The sequence below is a fragment of the Bos indicus genome, chromosome 2 (assembly GCF_029378745.1).
Source record: "Bos indicus isolate NIAB-ARS_2022 breed Sahiwal x Tharparkar chromosome 2, NIAB-ARS_B.indTharparkar_mat_pri_1.0, whole genome shotgun sequence".
Taxonomy (NCBI): domain Eukaryota; kingdom Metazoa; phylum Chordata; class Mammalia; order Artiodactyla; family Bovidae; genus Bos; species Bos indicus.
In genome coordinates, this window is record NC_091761.1 from 85,923,858 (window position 1) to 85,945,277 (window position 21,420).

The 21,420-nt window shown below is 38.7% G+C and overlaps 2 protein-coding genes and 1 non-coding gene across 7 annotated transcripts in view; 2 read left to right on the forward strand and 1 right to left on the reverse strand.

Annotated features, from left to right (window-relative positions):
- Positions 1-3,215, reverse strand: part of SF3B1 (splicing factor 3b subunit 1) — a 58,313-nt gene extending 55,098 nt beyond the window's left edge. The window contains exon 1 of one of the 5 annotated variants that reach the window (XR_011569671.1): positions 3,050-3,188. The gene's annotated coding sequence lies outside the window, so the exon portion shown is untranslated. Of the gene's footprint in view, positions 1-3,049 lie in introns of all 5 variants that reach the window. The other 4 variants (XR_002182316.2, XR_011569672.1, XM_019974337.2 and 1 more) reach the window with 4 other exon arrangements.
- Positions 3,216-3,434: 219 nt separating this feature from the next.
- COQ10B (coenzyme Q10B) lies at positions 3,435-20,455 on the forward strand. The gene is made up of 5 exons (XM_019974362.2): positions 3,435-3,637; positions 8,414-8,563; positions 12,161-12,353; positions 16,841-16,942; positions 19,375-20,455. Exons 1-5 carry the CDS (start codon positions 3,516-3,518, stop codon positions 19,540-19,542), a joined length of 735 nt encoding a protein of 244 aa, XP_019829921.2. The 5' UTR covers positions 3,435-3,515; the 3' UTR covers positions 19,543-20,455.
- Positions 14,971-15,072, forward strand: LOC139179076 (U6 spliceosomal RNA). Its single transcript, XR_011563478.1, has one exon. It is a non-coding gene; the product is annotated as a U6 spliceosomal RNA (small nuclear RNA).
- Positions 20,456-21,420: the final 965 nt, after the last annotated feature.

Below are 21,420 nucleotides of genomic sequence, written 5' to 3' on the forward strand. Positions count from 1 at the left end.
TCCCTTACAATTATACAGTGGAAGTGACAAAAAGATTCAAGGGATTAGATCTGATAGAGTGCCTGAAGAATTATGGACGGAGATTCGTGACATTGTACAGGAGGCAGGGATCAAGACCATCCCCAAGAAGAAGAAAGGCAAAATGGTTGTCTGAGGAGGCCTTAATGAATAGCTGAGAAAAGAAGAGAAGTGAAAGGCAAAGGAGAAAAAGAAAGATACACCCATTTGAATGCAGAGTTCCAAAGAATAGCAAGGGGAGATAAGAAAGTCTTCCTACTAAAGTGATCAATGCAAAGAAATAGAGGAAAACAACAGAATGCAAAAAACAAGATCTCTTCAAGAAAATTAGAGATACTAAGGGAATATTTCATGCAAAGATGGGTACTATAAAGGACACAAATGTTATAGACCTAATAGAAGCAGAAGATATTAAGAGGGGGCAAGAATACACAGAAGAATTATACAAAAAAGATATTAATGACTCAGATAACCACAATGGTGTGATCACTCACTTAGAGCCAGACATCCTGGAGTTTACAGTCAAGTGGGCCTTAGGAAACACCACTATGAACAAAAATAGCAGAGGTGATGGAATTCCAGCTGAGCTATTTCAAATCATCTTTTAAGATGATCCAATTAAAGTGCTGCACTCAATATGCCAGCAAATTTGGAAAACTCAGCAGTGGCCACAGGACTGGAAAAGGTCAGTTTTCATTTCAATCCCAAAGAAAGGCGATGCCAAACAATGTTCAAACTACCGCACAATTGCACTCATTTCACATACTAGCAAAGTAATGCTCAAAATTCTCCAAGCTAGGCTTCAACAGTATGTGAACTGAGAACTCCCAGATGTTTAAGTTAGACTTAGAAAAGGCAGAGCAACCAGAGATCAAATTGCCAACATCTGGTAGATCATAGAAAAAGCTAGAGAATTCCAGAAAGATATCTATTTCTGCTTCACTGATGATAAAGCCTTTGTGCAGATTACAACAAAGTGTGGAAAATTCTTAAAGAGATGGGAGTACTTGACCACCTTATCTGCCTCTTGAGAAACCTGTATGCAGGTCAAGAAGCAATAGTTAGAACCAGACATGAACAACAGACTGGTTCCAAATTGGGAAAGGTGTATGTCAAGGCTGAATATTGTCACCCTGCTTATTTAACTTACAGGCAGAGTACATCATGCAAAATGCCGGGCTAGATGCAGCACAAGCATCTAGCTGGAATCAAGATTGCTGGGAGAAGTTATCAGTAACGTCAGCAATGCAGATGACACCACACTTAGGGCAAAAAGCGAAGAGGAACTAATGAGTCCCTTGATGAAAGTGAAAGTGGAGAGTGAAGAAGCTGGCTTAAAACTCAATATTAAGAAAACTAAGATCATGGCATCTGGTCCCATTACTCCTTGGCAAATAGATGGGAAAGCATTGCAAACAGTGACAGAATTTATTTTCCTGGGCTCCAAGATCACTGCAGATGATGACTACAGCCATGACATTAAAAGATGCTTGCTCATTGGAAGAAAAGTTATGACCAACTTAGACAGCATATTAAAAAGAAGAAACATTACTTTGCCAACAAAGGTCCATGTAGTCAAAGCTATAGTTTTCCAGAAGTCATGTATGGGTGTGAAGGTTGAACCATAAAGAAGATTGAGTGCCGAAGAACTGCTGCTTTTGAAGTGTGTATTGGAGAAGACTCTTGAGAGTCCCTTGCATTGCAAGATCAAACTAGTCAATCCTAAAGGAAATCAACCTTGACTATTCATTGGAGGGACTGATGCTGAAGCTGAAACTCCAATACTTTGACATCCTGATGCGAAGAGCCAACTCATTAGAAAAGACTCTGATGCTGGGAAAGATTGAAGGCAGGAGGAAAAGGGGACAGAGGACGGGATGACAGAGGATGAGATGGTTGGATGGCATCACTGACTCAATGGACATGACTCTGATCAAGCTCCAGGAGATGGTGAAGAACACAGAAGCCTGGCATGCTGCAGTCCATGGTGTCCGCAGAGTCAGACACAAGTGAACGACTGAATAACAACAGCTTCAATGAACAAAGCAAGAGTAGAAAATAATAATCATACAGATACACAAAAGCTGGAATATTTATGTTAATGTAAATCAGATCAAGTCATCTCAAATGACTTCCCTTTACACTTAGAATAAAATCCAAAGATGGCACCATGGCCTCCCAGATACTATGAAAAAGCCCTCACTACCTCTGACCTCATTTTCTACCACTCTCACCCTCACTGACTGTAATACAAAGCCCTTGCTTCTCATAAAACAGGGCAAGACTGTTTCTGTCTGAGGCCTTTGCACTTGCTGTTCCCTTCCCAAATATTCACATAGTTCACCTCCTAACTTCATTTAAGCCCGTTCATTATCACCTTCTCAGAGGCCCACCTGACCACTTTATATAAAACAGCACCCCACTTTAGCCCTCTCCATCTGCTTTTCATACTTTTTCCTACAGCATATGATTATCTGACACTGTATTAATTGAATGAAAATTTATTTCCCCTACTCTAGATTAGAACCTCTATGATAGTAGGCTTTTGTTCATTTATCCAGCACCTAAAACAGTGGAGAGTGAGTGCTCAATAACTATGTTTATTTCATTTAGTCAGCTACAATTTCTCAAAACTGTGTGCAGTTAAGTATTGACAGTATGGCTATCCTCACTTTACAGTTCACAAGAAACTATGGCATATAAAAGTTAAATAAGGACCTAGGAACAAACAAAGCGAGAACAAATGTCAAGACTAGATGAATGATTCCTGAAATGGGTGAATGGAAGCAAAATCCGAATGGAAGCAAAATTTGGGCTGAGGGAAACCCAAACCATACATGAACACCCGTTAAAATGTTGGCCACACAGAAAGAAGGCAAACAGAACCGAGTCTCTTCTCTAAGGCCATAACCTTATTATATTGCCCTCATAACAACCTCACGGGGTAAAGACAGCAGGTACATTCATTAACAGCAAGACTGACGCCACACTTCGCAGACGGCAGGGGTGGCAGGTCCAGCCCAGCACTCACCGGTTCGTACAGTTACATAATCGATACTCAGAACCTCGGGCTTCCTCCCGCCCCTGCGCTGGGCTCACGTGGCTAGCCTCGCGACCGGAAGCAGCCTCAAGACAACCACGGCGGTTGGTGGATCGAGGAACAGTTCCTGAGCTGGAGCAGGGGTGAGCGGTCACGGTAATTCTTACGTCAGAGCGCGGCGGGAACTGAACACCCGCCGGCCTAGAGGGATTCGTCCACCCGGCTCTGCGGTCCCTCTGATTGGCCGGCTGGATGACGTAGCCCGTTTACAGTGGGCTCTGTGGCAGTGAGAGTGTGCGTCAGCTTTGCGTAATCAGAGAGAGGAAAATGGGGCGTGTCTGACCGCTCAGGGGGCCCGCTGATTGGCTGGAGGGCGGCGGCGCCGGGGGCCCGGGCCGCCAGAGGAGGGCGGTGCCGTAGGCCTGATCCGGGTTTACTGGCGACCGGCTTCAGTAGGATGATCATGGCAGCTCGGATAGGTCAAAGAGCCCTGAAAAAGGTGGTCTCGGGATGCTGTCCGAAGTCGGCGGCAGCCGCCAGAGCCCCGGCTCCGGCGCAGGTGCCTGCGAGGAACGTCAGGTAATGAACAACGCGGGGCGCCGCAGCGAGGGTAATTTCTCCCTCCGTACGGCCTGTTGAGCAAGGGGACCCGGGACATTTGCGGTGAGGCAACCCACTCCAGTACCTTTGTCCGGAAAATCCCAAGGACAGAGGAGCCCCGTAGGCTACAGTCCATGGGGGTCGCAAAGAGTCGGACACGACTGAGCGATTTCACTTTTAGGCGGATCGGATGCGTTTCCGCGTATATGTAGACAAAGGGCCTACTACTGCCTTCGGCGAGTGACGGACTCAGGCCCCCTCTTTCCGCCCCCTTGGCCGGAGGGTCGCCAGCCTGTTCAGGCCGCTCCGTCTTGTGTTCGTGGTTCCCAGCCCTCGCGAGAGGCGGTGAATCCTTCCGCTCAGCGACATGGAAGCAGCTGATAAAGCCACTTGATGGGGCGGGGAGGTGCCTTTGGGCTCTTCCGGTCTCCTCCCCTACGGCTTACAGCGGCTGATGATTGTGGGAGTTTGTGGCCTGTCAGTGAGTCCCCTTTTGTTCCTTCAGGGTGTACGATGGCCAGAGGTGCTTTCCCCAGTTTCTGGTAGCGGTCTTTGCCCACCCCCGCTCCCACTTTGGTGCTAGCTAAACTAAACCGAAGCCGAAGTAGGGGACTTGGATTTTTTTTCCCCCTCCTATTTTAAGTTAGCAGTCCTGTAACCTTGACTCAAGAGTCTGCCTTCGATTTTCCAGGTTCTTTTTTGGTAGGTAATGGAAGAGGAGACATGAAATTTTCCATATTTACACCAGTTTCCTTTTATTAATGACACGTCAACAAATTATGCTCGAATTTTTTTTTAATTCTTAACATTTATATTCTATGTTCGAAAATTAAAGTTAACTTTTAAAATTAATTCGAAAGTAATCTGTACGGGATGGAGGGAGAAAACACACATCTGCTTGAGCTCCTTCCAGGACATTTAGAGTCAATGAATTTTTTAAAATATCAACAACTCAATTAACTCTAAATCCTTTTAGACATTTTTTGGTCGAAACTGAAATAAAATCATCTCACATCCTTCACTCTTGCTTTAGGAAATAGCTTTAAAAAGTTCCAAGCAGAACACTTTATCATACTTTACTGCTTGTATTGCTCTTATAAAATGCTGGCTGTTACTTTTGAGAAAAAAATTGCTTTAGTGATCAAATTAAGGTTTAAATTTCAGTCTATTTACTGTTTATGATAATGAAAAGGGAGATAATTTATGAATTCATTGCAAGGCTGATTCTGGCCTTTATTATAATACAGTATTTAGGATGTAGTACTGGAAGTTTAGGGACCAAAAAACTGTCCTTCTTTTGTTCAGTTTTCATTCCATGGTTTAAACATGTGTATGACTGTAAGGTTCTCATATTGTAGCTGAAGACATACTATTCTTGATAAAGTATGAAGATGGATGTGCTGTCCAGGACATTGTAACCATAATAGACAAACTGATCAGAAAACTCCTATTGTGCTCAGTCGTGTCCGACTGTTTGTGACCCCCATGGACTGTCACTTGGTCATTTTTCCTCCACCCACATAGCATCTGTTACATCTTACTTCCATCTCTAGTTCACTATTGCATTCTCTCTCATTCTGTTTTGTTTTGTTATTGCTGTTCTGTCTCTTAAGTCATGTCCAACTCTTGGCGACTTCATGAACTGTAGCATGCCAGGCTCCTCTGTCCTCCACTGTCTCCTGAACTTTGCTCAGACTCATGTCCATTGAGGCAGTGATGCTATCTAACCATCTCATCCTCTGCTGCCCTCTTCTCTTTTTGCCATCAATCCTTCCCAGTATCAGGGTCTCTTCTGATAAGTGGACTCTTCACATCAGGTGGCCAAAGCACTGGAGTTTCAGCTTTAGCATCAGTCCTTCCAGCGAATATTCAGGGTTTATTTCCTTTAGGATTGACTGGTTTGATCTCCTTACAGTCCACCCCTGATCTTCTTACTGAATAGCCCCAATTTCTTCAATCATTCTTTAACTCAATTTTCTCTTCCAGCCACACTATGGGATGTCAGTGTCCTTAAAGAAGTTTTATTCATACATAAATCATATTTTATATGAATCAAATGTTATATATAACATGAGATTTCACCAGGCCACTCCCTTCTCTCTTAAAAAAAATAACTTGAAGACTTGATTTAGTGAAATATTATTCTCTTAGGTGGAACACTTTAAGAGCATCTCGTTGAGAATAAATCCCAAATTGCTTTATACTGACCAGTAGTCCCCAGCATAATCCAGCTCCAGCCTCTCTCGCTAACAATTATTTCATTGTGCTCTTGCCCTGGCTTGCTATACTGCTGCTGCACTGTTAATCTTTTTGAGAGTCTGGATGCTGCCAGGCTCTTTCCCTACTACTTGGAATGGTTTGTATCCACCTCTCCTCCTCCCATGTACAGACACACACATATGTGTGTATGAGAGAGAGAGCTTACATATGTGTACACACACATTATGTACATACATACCTATTTCACCCTTTACGTGGCTGCTGCTGTTTAGTTGCTCAGTGGGGTCTGACTCTTTGCAACCCCATGGGCTGCAGCATGCCCGGGTTCCCTGTCCTTTACCATCTCCCAGAATTTGCTCAAACTCACGTCCATTGAGTCAGTGATGCCATCCAACCATCTCATTCTCTGTCATCCTCTTCTTCCTCCTGCCTTCAATCTTTCCCAGCATCAGGGTTTTTTCCAGTGAGTTGGCTCTTCGCATCAGGTGGCCAAAGTATTGGAGCTTCAGCTTCAGCATCACTCCTTCCAATGAATATTCAGGGTTGATTTCCTTTAGTATTGACCAGTTTGATGTCCTTGCAGTCCAATGTACTTTCAAGAGTCTTCTCCAGCACCACAGTTCAAAAGCATCAATTCTTTGGTGCTCAGCCTTTTTTATTTTCCAGCTCTCACATCTGTACATGACTACAAAAACCATAGCTTTGACTATACATGCCTTTGTAGGCAAAGTAATATCTCTGCTTTTTAATACACTGTGTAGGTTTGTCATAGTTTTTCTTCCAAGGAGCAAGTGTCTTTTAATTTCATGGTTGCAGTCATCACCCACAGTGATTTTTGAGCCCAAGAAAATAAAGTCTGTCACTGTTTCCATTGCTTCCCCATCTATTTGCCATGAAATGATGGGACCACATACCATGATCTTAGTTTTTTGAATGTTGAGTTTTAAGCCAGAGTTTTCACTCTTCTTTTTTACCTTCATCAAGAGGCTCTTTAGTTCCTCTTCTCTTTCTGCCATAAGGGTGGTATCATCTGCATATCTGACGTTATTGACGTTTCTCCGGGCAATCTTGATTCCAGCTTATGCTGCATCCAGCCCGGCATTTTGCATGATGTACTCTGCCTGTAAGTTAAATAAGCAGGGTGACAATATACAGCCTTGACGTACTCTTTTCCCAATTTGGAACCAGTCTATTGTTCCATGTCTGGTTCTAACTATTGCTTCTTGACCTGCATACGGGTTTCTCAGGAGGCAGATAAGGTGGTCAGGTATTCCCATCTCTTTAAGAATTTTGCATACTTTGTTGTTAACCTACACAGCCAAAGGTTTTAGCATAGTCAATGAAGCAGATGTTTTTCTGGAATTCTCTAGCTTTTTCTATGATCCACCAGATGTTGGCAATTTGATCTCTTGTTCTTCTGCCTTTTCTGAATCCATCTTATACATCCAGAAGTTCTCAATTCACATTCTGTTGAAGCCTAACTTGAAGAATTTTGAGCATTACTTTGCTAGCATGTGAAATGAGTGCAACTGTGCAGTAGTTTGAATGTTCTTTGACATTTCCCTTCTTTAGAATTGGGATGAAAACTGACCTTTTCCAGTCCTGTGGCAACTACTGAGTTTTCCAAATTTGCTGGCATATTGAGTATACCACTTTAACAGGATCATCTTTTAGGATTTGAAATAGCTCAGCTGGAATAACTCCTCCTTATCCATTATGTCTCAGCTGAAATACAACCTTGGAGGACTTCCTGGATTACCCTATCTGAAGAAGGTCCTAATTACATGTCCTTACACCCATTTCTATTTTAGTGGCTTATTTAATCCTCAACTAGAATGTAATCTTTTTGTTTTATTCACCATTATGTCCCTAGTGCCTGGCGCAGAATAGCAGCTCAATAAATATGTGAACTAATGCACAAATAGTAGTGTATAATAGTTATGCAATAATCTTACTGGTGTAAAGGCTAAAAATATATAGCTGAACAAGAGCATATCAGGCATCTGTATTATGAAGTACCCTAAACAGTTAACATTCTAATTACCTTGACATATGTTTCTACATATACACATGGGAATGGAGATTGGAAGGTAAAAGATAATTGAGCAATAGATCTGACAGGCCTGCCACATATCCAGTGGAGAGAGGGACCTAATTTCAGATCTCATGGAGTAGATCAAGAATTAAGGAAACCCCTGTGGATGCAGCTGGGAAAACAAGGTGGGTAGATGAGTTAAAAATTGGACAATGAATATTCTCCCATCCTAGGGCAGGAATATGTTGTTAACACATGACTGCAAACTAAAAGCCAACTCTGAGAGATACCTTTTGTGTCTGAAGGCTCTAACCCTAACTGTAAGCTGGTATTTTTAGTTTTCTTTATGGTGCTCAAGAAGCTTATTTTTTGCATGTGTAATTTTTTTGGAAATATTCTAAGGTTGCAAACACCTGAAGTATGATTGTTATTTAACGGTCTCTAATTTGTTTCTTCTTAATTGTCAATGTTACTCAATCAGGTAATTTCTGTCTTTTTAGTTATTTGGCTTCCTGTGGTATACTGATGAGCAGAACTCTTCCACTACATACCTCAGTTTTTCCTAAGAAGATACACGCAAGAACCTTCTTCAGAATTGCTGCACCATTAATAAACAAAAGAAAAGAATATTCAGAAAGGAGAATTATAGGGTTTGTATATAGTAATAGATCTATTAAAAGAGCATGTTCACAATGTTCTTTAGAATATTGTGCCTCTTTTTTTCTAGATTCGTTTCTTACAGACCAAGCTCTGATTTTCTCACCCTTGCTATTTTATAAATACTGGTTGAATGAATATAATCATACGGTAACTTTATAGGATAGATTTAAATCTTGACATTTAAAGAAAATAAACTGTTTATGTCCTGCATTTTTGTACACTGTTCTTTTTTATAGTGGCATCATTACTGATATGTTGGGCCAAATATGTTTGTATAGCTCCCTCACCTACACACATACATAGGTAAGTATATATAAACATGCTAAGAGGCCCCTACCATCCAGAGCAGAGGTTGGCAAACTTTTTCTGTAAAGGGCCAGTTGGTAAATAGGTTTGTGGGCCATACTGTCTCTGTTGCAACTCTTCAACATGTTCAGCGTAGCCCAGAACTAACAGTGGGCATGGTTGTGTTCCAGTAAAACTGTTTACAGAGTCAGGCAAGAACCCAGGCTCCATCCACCTTGGTACTTTTGTAGTTCCTTGGTCTTCAGGATCTCTTAAAAAGAAACACCTGATGCTTAATCATATTGGTCCTGGAAGTGACACATAGTGCTTACTCTCAGGTATTATTGGCAAGAAGTAGTCATGTGACAGCTGTTTAATTTGTAGCCTACTGGTGGCCAGCAAGAATGCCATGTAAAGCAAGCCTTAATACTTGGATAGGTAGACATCTTTGCCCCAGCTGGTGTCTTAAAAACAGAAATGGCAACAAAAAGATGAGAAATCAAATAGTGAACTGGTCTGCTTTACTTTTGAATTACTAATAATATCTCTCTTTTACTGTGAACTTGTCATTTGACAGGCCTTCTGGGTGCTCTATATTGTTTCATTTAATTCTCACAGTAATCATGTGGTCTAGGTATTTTCCCATTGTAAAGATGAAGAAACTGAAGCTGAGAAATTATGTTGTGTCATGACTCCAAAGCTTATTTTTCCCACCATATTTATTTATTCTTTCTTGCTTCCTTATTCTTTCTCATGCTAAAATTCTTTTTATTACAAATTGGTCTTATCTAATGATCATCTTCCCCCATATATTGTTTGATGTAAACACGTAATAGCTACCATTTATGAAGTGCTTAGTAAGCATTGTGCATTATGCCAAAACTTTCCTTTAACCCTTAAAGTAACTCTGTAGAAGTATTTTTCAATTATGGATGAAGAAAACTGAGAGGTTAAGCAACCTAGTCAGGGTCATATGAAACTACTATGTTTTAGAATTGATATTTGAACATAATAGACTGTTTTTATGCAAATAGCTTCCAGGCTATCGGGTCTCATACATCTTCATGGGATTTATATTGGCATTTATTTCCAAGTGTCTGAGAACATGGGGAGAATAGATTAGGTTTATTTATTCTTTCCTCTGTGGGCCTCATTTCATGATCATAAAGATTCATTTAAATATATTTAAACACTCATTCTGTCATATTCCAAACATCCCTTTTGAAATTTAGAATGTGGTTCTTTACTGCATCGTTTTGAGATGAATTCTATTTTAGCAGTGTTGACTCTTTATAACCAAGAATAATACATGTCTAATTTTCATCGTTCAGTTGTCTTTATATGTATCCACCATGTGGTTTTTTGTTTGTTTGTTTGTTTTCATTTAAACCCTGATGTGTCTTTGTTGAACTTATTTCTAGGTATTTTGCGTTTGTATGTGACTATTTTCTACCTGTTAGTATAGAGACAGTATTAACTTTTATATATTTCTTAACAGGCTACCTAACTGAATTCTTGATTGATTGATTTTTGATTTGATAGTCATATCACCTGCCAGTTTATAATTTTGCCTAACTCTTTTCCACACGTGTGCCGATATTTCATGCTCTGATTTAATTTCTTTGACCATTTAGAACAATGTCAAATGACTGTAATGATGGCATCATTGGTTTCTTTCTAATGCTAATAGTAATGTTTCTTATATTTTACTATCTGTGAAGGGAATCATACAATGATTTTGTTTTGGCTAAATAATATGGTTATAATAATTCTTAGTACTGAACCATCCATACTATGTATGGTTGGTTGTATGTACTATGGATGGTTCATCCATACATCTTTAAATGAGTTGTATTTGATTGTTTTATTTTTTTAATATATTATTGGGATTATATTTGCTGGTATTTTACCTAGAAGTTTTGCTTCAGTACTTACAGGTAATATGGGTTTGTAGATTTTTTTATGTTCTTGGTGAAGTTTGGGTTGGCAGGGTGTTATGCTGGCTCAGAAAGAGTGAGATATTTGCTTTTTTTGTATTATAGAATTGATTTTTTTTCTTAATTACAAAATGTTTGCATACTTGTATAAACACTTAACAATTTATAAGTATATATACTAGAATGAAAAGAAGAAAAAAATAGGAAAAAAGAATTTAAAAAGACACAAAAACTGAAAAAATAGAAATATATATATTAAAGAGTTAGTCTGTTTTTTAATCGTACTCTTTTTTTCCTGAATTAACAACTGGTAATTGTTTAATTTATATCCTTTTAGTACTTTTAAAATATATTTTCATTACAGTCTATTAACATAATTATTTTCAGAAAAAGCAAATATCAAATGTTTAAAATTGAGGAATTACAGTATATACTTATATCCATTTCTCAAATGGAAAATAAATTGTATATAAAGCAGACAAGATATATACAATTTTATTTAAGAAATATTGTAAAAAAAGAAAAAGAAATATTATAAGTGTATAGTATATTTCCTCGATCATTAAACACTTGATATTTGTGCCTTTTTTCATGTAGCAATATATTTTAAACCTCTTTGCTCTAAAGTATATGGTTGACCCTTGAAAGATGGGGGGTTTGGGAGTGCAGACCCCCACACAGTAAAAAAAAAAAAAAAAAGTCATACTGCTATTTCTGTTTTAGAACAAGGAATTGATAAATGATTTATTCAAAGGCTGAATAGTTTGTATAAAATCAAGACTCAAACCTTAGTTTATTTGATTCCACATATTGTGATTTCTAATTGAACACAAACTTTCCCCCACATTTAATTTAAAAATCTGTAAAACAAAAATACAAGTACTATATTTATCAAAAAAATTCTTATGTAAGTAGACCCACACAGGGCAAACCTGTGTTGTTCAAGGGTGAATTGTACATTTGATCTTAATCCTTTTAGGTAACTGATGAGTTCCACAGTATGAATGTACCATAATTCATCAGCCATTTATTATAAAGCAGTATTAATGTGTGTGCCAAATAACTTCTTGCCTCATACACAGTAAGTTTTATTATTTATTCAGTTTAAAGCAGGGGTCCCCAACCTCTGGGGTCTAATACCTGATGATTTGAGGTGGAGCTGATGTAATTATAATAGCAATAAAGTGTCCAATAAATGTTATGTACTTGAGTCATCCTGAAACCATCCTCTCTTCCCCATTCCATGGAAAAATTGTCTTTCACAAAACTAGCCCCTGATGCCAAGAAGGTTGGGGACCGCTGATTTAAAGTGTATATGTACTGTATAAATAGGTGCAGTTAACACCTTTCCTTTTTTTTTTTAAGTTATTCTATGCAGGAAATGTATGATGTGGTATCTGGAATGGAGGATTACAAGCATTTTGTTCCTTGGTGTAAAAAATCAGATATAATATCAAGGAGATCTGGATACTGCAAAACACGATTAGAAATTGGGTTTCCACCTGTATTGGAGCGCTATACATCAGTAGTAACCTTGGTGAAACCACATTTGGTGAAGGTAACGGTTTTGTTTTTTGTTTTTAAATATTCCTCAACTAGTGATATATTAAATGGATTAATGTATAATAGCTTAAGAAGATTTCCCTAAACTAATAGGAGGAGGGAAAAACAAACTTATATCACTTAAATTGTGTTATTTTATACAATATTAGCATTATTCTTTCCAAATAGAAATTTAACTAGAACATGGAAATGAGAAGCTTTTTCTTTTGTCCTTCTGTTGAGAACTGCTGACCCCTAGGAAAGATTCAGCCACACAAGTGAGAAATGTTTTAATTTAATATTGATACTTGTGCTTTTTTTTTTAAGTTAAGGCAGGGAAAGTGGTGAGAGGATGAAGAAAGATAGAAAAGATATAAATGTGGAGAATATAAACATTGTTGAAGTCATCCTGCCATGTACCAGGTACTGAAATGCCAGGTACTGTTGCATGCATTATATTAATCATCTTACCCTTCTCAGAGAAGGGTACATATATAGAAAAGGCACTCAGACTTCAACACATGAAAAAGGAGAATTCCAGAGTTACATTACCATTTATTTTGACTTCCTAAAGTGCAGTGAACACACTTTGAAAGCTTGAGTTGTGTTTTGTGCCCGCTTGATTTAGTGGTGGTATCATTTCTTGGTTATTGGCCAGAGCTAAGTGCCTTTTTCACCTCTTTGTCAGTCATTGAGGACATGCAGCTGTCATACCAGAAAGAATATACTGTCCAGTGAAGCTAAGACATTGGAGTCCACCCTAGTCCCACTGTCAAAATGTCAACTCCACTTGAAAGTCTGCCCCATACCCCGCTGTTTGCCTCATAGTTTTGGAGTTTTTACCTACTATAGTGCACTGCCTCTCTTAAAATAGCTAATGTATTAAGCTCTGTAGTGCTTTACTTGAATTGTTTAATCTTCACAACAGCCCTTTGAGATGCAAATTTTATTATCTTCCATCATCCTATAGTTGAGTATGCTAAGCCTTAGAAGAGTTAGATAGCTTGCCCAGGGTTACACAGCCAAGACTCTGTAGTCTGACAACAGCGAATATCTCTATCTTACAATTGAGTCCCCTGACCTCAATCTCTTACCATTCAGATTCTTATAACTTCGATCTTAACATATCCTGCATCTAACTAAAGAACTCTAAAACCATATTATTTTCTCCCCCGGCTTTCTTCCTTTCCCTGACTCCATGAATGTACTGTATAGTACTTATTCCACGGCCCTGTGTCTTTGCATATTGTTCCCTCTTCTATCTGTAATGAACTTGATTCTTTGCCTGTTAATCCTTCAACTCCCAGCCTGCTTTTTCCCTTTCCTTTCATATGGCTAGTCTGTTCTACCTCGGTGATTCCTCTAGGCTTTGCATGTGCTTTATTTATTTCTCTTACCACTCTTTAGTATAACTTCTTTCTTCCTTTGGATTTCTGCTTGACAGAATCGAGCTACTTAAGGGAATGGGAGATCTTCTTTTTCATCTCTGAATCCTCAGTCATGAGGGCTTTTGTTTATGAAGTTCTCACTGCTGTGTTCCTGTGTTCCTGTATATCCAGATGTTCATAGTAATTTCAGTAACCTTCAGCACTGCCAAGGAGGCAGGAAACTTTTTTTTAATTGTAATAGTATGTATTATATATTACTATCTTAATTTTGGGAGGCTTAGAGAAATTAAGAGCCCACATAAATTTATACTGTGTATGTCTGATTCCAAAATTATTTTTCCATTAAAATAAGCTGCCTCACTTAATGTGCTAATTTATTATTTAAGGGCTTCCCAGGTGGCACTAGTGGTAAAGAACCCACCTGCCAATGCAGGAGACATAAGAGACTGGGGTTCAGTTCCTGGGTCAGGAAGATCCCCTGGAGGAGGAAATGGCAACCATCTCCATTATTTTTGCCTAGAGAATCCCATGGACAGAGGAGCCTGGCAGGCTACAGTCTGTGAGGTCGCAAAGAGTTGGACGTGACTGAAGCAACTTAGCATGTTAGCATGACCTAAAGATTAGGCAGCATTTGGGTTGTTCTGGAGACCCAAGGTACACACAAATTCATACTGTGTGTGTCTGATTCCCAAATTATTTTTCCATTAAAATAAGCTGCCTCACTTAATGTGCTAATATTTAAAGACATATTTGAGAATAAAACAGGTGTGTTCAGTTTTAAATTTTCCCTGGGCTCAGAGTCTAGATCTTAATACCTAATGCACATATGTGACATACAATAAAAATTAGAACCAAGAAAGCAACAAAAGCTATGTGACATTTTTTATTAGCTGCCCCAAATGTGCCTGTGACTTGACATGTGAGTGATTCTACATAAATCATGTAGATTCATCTGTCTGTCATGGCCAGAAGCCTACTTGCCGTGTTCAGTATCTCTGTTAGGAATGAGATCATTGGCAGTATTGTCCCTATCAAAACATACCAGTAAAAATCTGTGGGTCCTTGGGGTAGGTTATTGATACAAGTATAAGCACTGCCAAAATAGTCAGAGAAAGGTGCTATATGGTAATGATTATTCCCAACAGCTGTTTCTCCCTTACTATTAAATTTCTTATAAGCTTCATACATGATTGTAAAGAAGGATGTAAAGTTGTAAAAAATTAGACATAAAAGTAAATAGAGTGCTTGCTTCAGCAGCAAATATACCAAAATTGGAACAATATAAAGAAGATTGGCGTGATCCCTGCACAAAGATGAATGCAAATTCATGAACCATTCATATTTTGGGGAGCTCATTGTGGTACTCTGTGACCACCTAGAGGGGTGGGGAATTGGGGAGAAGTTCCAGAGGGAGAGGATATATGTATACTTATGGCTCATTCACATTGTTGTATGGCAGAAGCCAACACATTACTGTAAAGCAATTATCCTCCAGTTAAAAAAAAAAGGGTCATCCCTGGTGGTCCAGTGTTGAAACCCCACTTTTCCACTGCAGGGAGCACAGGTTTGATCCCTGATCGGGGGACAAAAGATACTACAAGCCACAAGGCACAGCCAAAAAAAAAAAGGAAATAAAGTTGGATAACTGAAATAATATTTTATTATAGATTTTTGATGGTTTTAAAAATTAGGTGTTCATTATTGAACCAAGTATAAAGCCAAACGCTTTGGGGAAAAAATTTTTTTTTAAAATACGAACTAGATTTATTTAGAAGAAACTTCACAGATTGTGGACCATTTCAGAAGGCAAGAAGCCTTGAAGAGATTTTTTTACTTTAATGACTGTTATTTTTTGTGTCTAAATAAAAAACTTTCACTGGTTTCCATATTAAAAATTAAAATTTTTTTTATAAATGTGAATGGAGCATTTCTTTTAAAATGCTTTTTAGTATGGGTGCAGTTTATAAAGATTCTACACTAGTGAAAGTAAAAGTCGCTCAGTCGTGTCCAGCTCTTTGCAAACCTATGGACTATATAGTCTGTGGAATTCTCTAGGCCAGAATACCGGAATGGGTAGCCTTTGCCTTCTCCAGGGGGTCTTCCCAACGCAGGGATCGAACCCAGGTCTCCCTCATTGCAGGCAGATTCTTTACTAGCTGAGCCACCTGGGAAGCCCAAGACTTTGAAACAAGAGTTAAAAAATAGCCTGCTTTTGAGGGAACATAGCATATATATTCTTGAGGTCAATTGTCTACTAGTACAATAAGGCCCAGATGGCATCTTAGGATAGTAAATAAAGAAGTGGAACTTCATTCAAGGTCATAACCAGTTCTGACAGTGTTTTAGTAACTGTGGTCCTGGCCACTGTTTTTCACACTGTGGAAGGCAACTCTTGGATGGGTCTCAACTGGCATTTTTTAATGCTAGAGAATGGGACATGTCAGATTGCACTGCACATAGTATCACTGTGTATTATGTTTCAGTGTACACACGTATGTGAAATAATGAGCACTGAAGAGATGAGAGGCCAGAAAGCAATGAGTCAGGACTAGACTTAACAAGAAAACTGGAACCACAGAGGGCCCTAGAGATAAAGAAGAGTGAGTTAGAGAAAGAGTAAATGTGATTGATAAGGAAGATCTTTGGGCAGGCAAGAATTACAGAATTGTTCTAGGGATCTATGCCAGATTCCTTACAAGTATTAAATTTAGCCATCTCATAGTGATGGTAAAAAATAGGCATTATGCTCATTTTACAGGTTAAGGAAATACAGGGAATTAACTTGTTCAGGATCACTAATAAGTGGCAAAGCTGGAAATAAACTTCCAGATAGTAACTCCCTATTTTGTTGTAGGGGGAGAACTTGAAGTAGCACAGTGGGTGACAGCAGTGGAAGAGAGAACTAGTAGTAATCTTGGGAATCCCAGGAGAAAGGAAAATGGCTTATGTCAGCAAGAGATCTCTTCCTAGTACCAAGCTAAGAGATCTTTTTGTCACCTGTGGTCTAATCTATAAAAATATTTACTTTCAACGAAAGCATCCTCAATTATAGATTCTGGACAATCCAACTGGTATTTTACTGTTTTTTGTTTTGTTTCATTTCATTTTGTTCTAGGCATCCTGTACTGATGGGAAGCTCTTCAATCATTTGGAGACTGTTTGGCGTTTTAGCCCAGGTCTTCCTGGCTACCCAAGAACTTGTACTTTGGATTTTTCAGTAAGTCTCTCATAAAGCTCTTTATTTGTTCCAAATATCAAATAAAGTTGGTAAAGAAGGAGTAATTCATTTTTATTAGAATCCAGATGCTATAATTAGTAAACTGCATGCATAGCAACTGGGCTTCCCAGGTGGCTCAGTGGTAAAGAATCCGCCTGCCAATGCAGGAGACGCCGGAGATTCAGGTTCAATCCCTGGGTCAGGAAGATCCCCTGGAGTAGGAAATGGCAGTTCATTCCAGTGTTCTTGACTGGAAAATCCCATGGACAGAGGAGCCTGGTGGGCCCCAGTCCATGGGGATGGAAAGAGTTGGACACAACTGAGCAACTGAGCGTGCACGCATGCATGCGCACGTACACACACACACACACACACACACACACACACACATACACTTATGCATAGCAATTACTATAAGACTTTTTTTTTAATCTCAAATTTCTGAGTATTGAATATTCATCTTTTTCTGCACTGATTTTTTTTTTTTTTGGCACTAATTTTATAAGACAGAATGCTAGGGGAAATTCCCTGGCAGTCCAGTGGTTAGGAGTCTACACTTGCACTGCAGGGGACACTGGTTCCGTCCCAGGCTGGGGACTAAGATCCCTCATGCCGCATGGCACAGCCAAAAAAAAGGAAAGAATACGAGTGACCTTTTCTCTTTTTCTCTCTTTCCAGAAACCTTGAATGCCTTCTCTATTTTCTAATTTTTACAAGTCCATAGATTATAAGACACATGTCTTGCTTACTACCAGCTTAATAACAGTGTAACACCAAATGAAATCTGTACATTGATCTGCGTCTTATGAATTGCAGAAATAAAATTCAAAAGAAAAATATATTTTTAAATTTAATACTATGGTATTGATATTTTCTTGTTCATATCACCTTAGCTATAGAAAACTTAAAGTCACTTGTGTGGCTTTTTATTTATTTATATGAGTTGATTCCTGTATTTACAGCTCAGGCTTACATTTTAAAATATGGTTATAATTTTGAGTAAATTACTGTATGCTGGTCTCAGCTCTTAGGTTGCTTTCATTTTCATTTCATAATTTTTTCATAAAAATTACTGAACAGTAATGGAACACTTGGGGAAATTTGAATGAAACCTCAGTAGAGTAGATAATAGCATTATTATCTAGTAATATTAACTCTGTCTGTTAATCTCCTGGTTATAATTGCACTGTGGTTATATAAAACCTGAAATCTGGGTGGTGGGCATATGAGAAATCTTAGTAGTATTATTGCAACTTTTTAATAAGCAAAATTATTTTAAAATTAAAACTTTTAAAAGTAGATATTTCATCCTTAAGGCATTATTTCTCAAACTGGTTGCTTTGAATTCAGTCTTGAGGGGATATAAATGAAATTTAAATCCTTGTCTACTTTAAGATTGAAGCACCTTTGCCATCTAGTTTGTGGATTAACCTCACCTTTCTGGTATTCAGTTCAGTTCAGTTCAGTCGCTTAGTCGTGTCCGACTCTTTGCGACCCCATGAATCGCAGCACGCCAGGCCTCCCTGTCCATCACCAACTCCCGGAGTTCACTGAGACTCACGTCCATCGAGTCAGTGATGCCATCCAGCCATCTCATCCTCTGTCATCCCCTTCTCCTCCTGCCCCCAATCCCTCCCAGCATCAGAGTCTTTTTCCAATGAGTCAACTCTTCGCATGAGGTGGCCAAAGTACTGGAGTTTCAGCTTTAGCATCATTCCTTCCCAAGAAATCCCAGGGCTGATCTTCTTCAGAATGGACTGGTTGGATCTCCTTGCAGTCCAGGGGACTCTCAAGAGTCTTCTCCAACACCACAGTTCAAAAGTTATGGGAATAACCTATCCGAGGGATCACTTCCCTCCCTTACTTCCTTTTGGGAAGTTGTGTCTGACTCTTTGTGACCGCACGAACTGTAGCCTGCCAGGCTCCTCTGTCCATGGAATTCTCCAGGCAAGAACACTAGAGGAGGTAGCTATTCCCTTCTCCAGGGGATCATCCCAACCTAGGGATCGAATCCAGGTCTCCCTCATTGCCGGTGGATTCTTTACCAGCTGAGCTACCATTTCATTTTGGGAAAGAAGATAGCTCTTAAAGGGACACACTAATAAGAAGCCAAAGTGATAAATATGATATTCATTTAGCAAAGCTTTTTTTCCAGTTTTTTTTTAACTTAATAAAATCAGATTCTTTACCATAAAATGAGATTCATTGACTTTGTTTTACTTATGTTTGTTGTGCAGCCACTGTTGTGCTTACTGCAGTAAATAGGTCTCCCTCTCATTGATGTTAAAAATCTCACCTAGACAGAGGCCCATATTGCTCTGCCTTAGGTATTGGGCCAATTAGCTCGTTTCACTGTGTAAACACCATTACCCTAAGTAGAGATTTAGTAAAAGAAAGGTCTTTCTAAAATAGTTATTAACATTTTCCTACAGATTTCTTTTGAATTTCGCTCACTTCTACACTCTCAGCTTGCCACGTTGTTTTTCGATGAAGTTGTAAAGCAGATGGTAACTGCCTTTGAAAGAAGAGCGTGTAAGCTGTATGGTCCAGAAACAAACATACCTCGGGAACTGATGCTTCATGAAGTTCATCACACGTAAAGAAAAAAGAAAATGGTCACCTACTTGTATCTAGTTTATTCACTTTTAGGAAGTGCTTTCATCATTTGCTTTCAGAAGTCAGAAAGCATTTGTCAAACCCAGCTTTGATTATAAACCCATACTGTTGAAAATTTGCACTTGGAATATGGAACCACATGTACATAGAATTCAATCAAGTATAATTCAGAGTAGTATGTATATTAGCATATTTACAATAATAGGATGTCATCACTGTTGCTGGAATACTGATATCACTCTTTTTGAGCAGAAATTGAAACTGTAAATGTAAACCTTTTAATTATTACCTCACCTGAAAGAGGTTGGTTGAGATACTTATGCAGTGTGTACTATATTAACCATATCACGTTTTAAGTTATTAATTTCAGACTATTTATAACTTATTGTCTTAGGGCCTGCCTCGTGGCTTAGGATATTTGAGTAATCATCAGATATTTAAAGTAAAAACTTTGACTTAAAAATATTGTTAATGAAGGTTCCCTGGCACTTTTCTCATTTTTGAATTGTTCCTATGGATAGTAGTAGATAATTCAGTATTATACTAAGGTTAGCTTCCAGATAAACAATTATTTTTTTTTTTATTTTTTGGTGAGTGGTCCAGAGAGTATTTTTTTGGTCCAGAGTTTTAAGTTACTTTTCTCATAGTTTGCAACCCTCTCCCTGATACTTTGACTGCTGTGTCAGTAATGCTGAATCTGTGTCAAATTTTGTCTACAGCAGTGGGCAGTAGATCAAGATAAGTTGGTTGATATGTCTGCAGCACCATGCATCCTTATTTTCTATTTATTGTGTGTATTCACTTTCGATAATGTATTTCAAACTGATATTTTTGTAAACAAATCAACGTAAGGACTGAAGTGGTAACTTAATAAAGTTAATTTGTTTATTTTTTGTACAGTTATTTTGGTTATTGAAATGTCTCAAAATACTTTAACAAAAACAAATCTGGGCAAAATTCAGTCTTCCTTTAATCAGTATTAATCCCCTTCCCTTCCTTCATCCCCTACCCAACAACCCTTTTGCATTAATCATCCTTTGTTTCCTCAGATCAGCCAAGGACTTCATGGTTAGTTCCCTCTATGAATGCATATTTGCATTAATCTATTGTAAGTGGCTGCTCTCTGGTACATGGTAGGTATACTATGGTGAAGGATTCATATAGTCCACTCACATGGAGCTTGGTTTGTGCCTTCACACAGGTAAAGTAATTTTCCATTTACAAATGAAGTGTTTTCCCAGGGCATAAGTAGTTTTTATATAATTATGTACCTTTTGGGACTTTCTTGGCGGTCCAATAGTTAAGACTGTAAGCTTTCACTGCAGGGAGCACGGGTTCAATCTCTGGTCAAGGAACTAAGATCCCATATGCCAGATTTTTTTTTTTTAACCGTGTACCTTTTAAATGAGAAAAGTATTGGTTGTTTTTCTTTTTAAGTGACAAAGATAAGATCTAGGTATTTTTTTCCCAGCACAGTACTACTCTGTGTATGTTAATAAGAACCTGTACTTTACTACTATTCTTACAAATGCCATAAGTCAGTTCTTAGGTTCAGAATCTAACTTAGTGGTTAGACATAACTGGCTGGTATTATGATAATACGTAGATGGTATTTTAGTGAGGGAACCCAGGAATGCACAAATATTGCCTTGATCTAGCCATCCTTTTGACCCATGAGGTTCCCCAAGTATCATTAGAATGCGAGTCTTAGAAGTAATAGAGAAAACCCAGGCAGTCTGGCTCCAGTATCTATGCTCTCGTGTTTGCTCTGATGGCTGTGACCTGTGGAGTTAAGGTGGCGCTAGTGGTAAAGAACCCACCTACCATTGCGGGAGACATAAAGAGACCCGGGTTTGATCCCT